Source organism: Trypanosoma grayi (genome assembly GCF_000691245.1).
Source record: "Trypanosoma grayi strain ANR4 Tgr_300_V1, whole genome shotgun sequence".
Classification (NCBI taxonomy): Eukaryota; Euglenozoa; class Kinetoplastea; order Trypanosomatida; family Trypanosomatidae; genus Trypanosoma; species Trypanosoma grayi.
This window is the reverse complement of record NW_008825919.1, coordinates 8,221-11,736: the sequence shown is the minus strand read 5'-3', so window position 1 is coordinate 11,736 and position 3,516 is coordinate 8,221. Positions and strand designations below refer to the sequence as shown.

General features: G+C 57.5%; 2 protein-coding genes across 2 annotated transcripts; both read right to left on the bottom strand.

Moving 5' to 3' along the window:
• Positions 1-49: 49 nt before the first annotated feature.
• Positions 50-1,795, bottom strand: DQ04_03001050 (hypothetical protein; the record flags this gene model as incomplete). The annotated part of the gene is made up of 1 exon (XM_009312416.1): positions 50-1,795. One exon carries the CDS (start codon positions 1,793-1,795, stop codon positions 50-52), a length of 1,746 nt encoding a protein of 581 aa, XP_009310691.1.
• Positions 1,796-2,538: 743 nt separating this feature from the next.
• DQ04_03001040 (hypothetical protein) lies at positions 2,539-3,369 on the bottom strand (the record flags this gene model as incomplete). Its single annotated transcript, XM_009312415.1, has 1 exon — positions 2,539-3,369. One exon carries the CDS (start codon positions 3,367-3,369, stop codon positions 2,539-2,541), a length of 831 nt encoding a protein of 276 aa, XP_009310690.1.
• Between the last annotated feature and the right edge of the window lie 147 nt (positions 3,370-3,516).

Genomic DNA, 3,516 nt, shown 5'->3' with positions numbered 1-3,516 from the left:
AAAAAAAAAAAAAGACGTCGGCTGCCTGTCCATAGCTGCCAGCGATGATCTAGTCATCGTCGTTCTCGCGCGGTGTGCTGCCCCGCACGTGGATGTGAAACCCCTTCAGCGCGAACCGCTTCTCCGCTGCTGGGCCCACCAGCGGCGGCACATCATCCACCGCGGCCTCCTCCTTCGGGACGTAGATCACGTTGTCGCACATCGCCCCACACCTGACGTCTTCTTCCAGACGCACTTTACCCTCGAAGGCGTTGCTGCGCAGGATGGGGTGCTGCGCTGGTATGGCTAGACGCGGCACGGCGTTCACCGCACTCTCCTCATCTTCTTCTTCGTCGTCATCATTGGCATTCTCGGTATACGCAGCAGCAAGGCTCCCAGCATCATTCTCTGCAGGCACGGGGTTCGGCAGCTCTGGGGGCACCGGGCCCTTGACAAGCAGACACTCCCGACCACACCATCGCACCATACAACATTTGATCTTTGCCGCCCCACTCTCACCAGAGAGGAGGATGCCAACGGTGCTGTGGCTCTCTGTGCGAACCGCACTCACCAGAGTGCCGGCGCAACCGCCCAATAGCAAAATGCCAATGCTGGTGTGCGCCACGAAACAGTCTTGCAGCGTTACATCTGCGTCATCCAGGTATACACCCACTTCGCACGTCGTCGTCGTCGGTATCTGCGCCTGATCCAAGATGTGTTTCCAGCGATGTGCGAGTCGGAGAATGGGACTCTGCTGCGCATGGCGAGCCGCACGAACTTGAACCTGCTCGACCTGAGCTGCAAGGCCCAGCTGCGGGCCGAGAATAATGGAGTTTAGCACGCGCAACGCACATCGTGGAAGAGCGTATAAAGCGTGCTGCTGGCGTCCATAGATGACGCAGAACTCCATCTGTACCTCCGTTAGGGGGCATCCCATCACGGTCGTCACGAGCGATGAGGATGAGGGCGGTGCTGATGATGATGATGGTGAGGGCGAGGGAGTAGTCTCCACCGCCCCATTTGACTTTTCGGTCTGCTGCTCAACCACCCGATCCCCAAACACGCAGTGACGCACTGTGGCTCGAGTGAGAGGCTCAAAAGAGGCTCCTCCAAGAAAACACAAACCCTGCATCTCTAGACGAGTGATATTAATTTTCTGCTGCTGAGCATCTTCTTCTTCTTCCTCGGCTTCCGGCTCCTTTTCAGGCTCCTCGTCTTCCTCCTCGTCTCTGGCGTCTTCGCGAGGATCGTAGTGTCTGATGGGCGCCACTTTCGGCACCGCCCCACCGTCGCCATCGCGATGGGCGAAGGGCCCACTGTTGAGCAGCACCAGCCTCCCCTCAAACACGGGGAATCGCAACGGGTCGGATGCGGTGGGAGTAACGGCTTCGGTGTTGGGCGCATCGCTACCGAATGGGGCAAACCAGGGGCCCATGCGGCGTTGGTCTTTAGGGATTCGTACCTTCTTGCGGTACCCGCCCTTCGGCCCCATCGCCATCGGCACGCTCATCACACGCAGGCCATCGAGTCGCGTCTCGTCCACCTTCACCTGCGCCTCCGTGTACGCGCCGGGGTAGACGAGCACCACGTCCTCGCGGTACTTCACGACGTCCAAGGCGTCTTGGAGCCTCTGCAAGGTACTGAACGCACCCACGTAGTACGTGCTGGGGCCATCTTCAATTTCCTCAAGTTCATTCAACTCTGTCCATTCCTCCTCTTCTTCTTCCTCTTCTTCCTCCTCCTCCTCCTCCTCTTCTTCCTCCTCCTCCTCTTCCTCCTCCCGACGCGCGTCCCTGTCGTCCTTTGGTCGAGCCATGTATGACCGCCTCCTTCTGTGGTGTCCCCGTAACGAGCGCTGAAGAAAGCCCAGAAAACAAACAAGCAGACAAATAAACAAACAAATACACAAATGAAGCCATATCTGGTGCATACAAAGCCCATCAATTACCCGGCAGCAACACACACACACACACTCACAGATGCACCCACCGCCGCATGGATTCTTCGGTTCGACACTTCGCATACCCGCGCCGCTTCTCCCCGCGAGCGAAGAAAGGAGCAACAACGGAACGACACACAAAGAAACATAAAAAACAACAACAACGACAACAACAGAGAACAGGAATATGCGGCAGGTAGACAAGCGCATCCTACACAGACACGGCCCTCGTAGAAGACGATACTTTCCTTGAGAGGGAGAGGCGGAGCAGGACACACACACAGACAAGAAAAAGGAAGAATTCCAGTTCTGCTGGTTGCGGCACCTCTGCGCCACACACACACACACANGGAGCAGGACACACACACAGACAAGAAAAAGGAAGAATTCCAGTTCTGCTGGTTGCGGCACCTCTGCGCCACACACACACACACATACACATATATGTATGTATAAATCGTCCCGGTGCAGCAACACTGAACACGCCACGGCACCAAACGGAAAACACCAACAACAACAACAACAGCAAACACCTTTCTGAGAACGCGGGCTATGCTCAGTGTAGTTTGGCCTCGCTGCCTTTACCAATGCGCGCATATGCCAAGCAAGCACCCGCACGTTCAGTTATGCGAGACATAATACGACAGCATGTTTCCACCCTCCAGGCGTCTCAGCCGCCGCTTCTGGAGGGGTGCAGATGAACCACTTCCCCGCGGTGCATCCACCTCTCCATCTGTAGTGTCACTACGACGGCCCGATTTGCAGCAACGCAGCTTCTGACTGTACTTCTCGAGTTGACGGTCAAGCACGCCCTGCTGGCGCGTCAGTGTCGCGAGCTCAGCGGTCATGAGGTTCACTGACGCGTGCGTCTCACGTGCCACGTTGCGGAGTTCCACCAATCGCTCAAGTCCAACTGCCCCCTGCTGCGTTAGCACCTCGCACCGGCGGCGGGCGTCGGCGGCCGACTGCTCCAGTGTGAGGCACCGGTCCAGCAATTGCTCCTTGCTGCTCGCCAGGTCCTGCTCGCGGCCTCTGAGGTTCCGGCGTCGCTGCTTCAGTTCGTCAGTGTTGCGCCGAATAAGGCGCTCGTATGCGTCCACCGCGGCCAGACGCCGCTCGCCGGTAAACTGCACATCGTCACTGCTGTCATCGCTGCCTTTATCACTTGTGTTAGTGCACTCATCCACTTGGATGCCCTGCGGAGTCGATCCCGGCCACCGGCGAGGGGAGAAGAGCACAAAGTCTGCGGTACTCTTGAGCGGCTGGCGGCATATGGGGCATGTCGCTCCTTCTTTGTATTCGTAAAGCTGGACAGCGCAGAGGAAGTGCAGGAGGTGACCACACGGTAGCACTACGATGCCTGGATCGCCAGCGGTGGAAGAGTTACTGTCCGCATTTTGGTTGCTCCGGCTACTTTTTTTCCTTCTCTTCTTGGCCATGCTGTGGTGCATGTCAAGCGCGGATTGAAAGGTGTGGGTCTCGTCTAGTGCGTACGCCCGTGGGACACCAGGGGCGAAGGTGATTTGGAACTCACCCTCTGCTCCTTGTTCCTGCGGATGTTGTTGTTGTTGCTGCGGCGGCCGTGATGAACAGGGAGG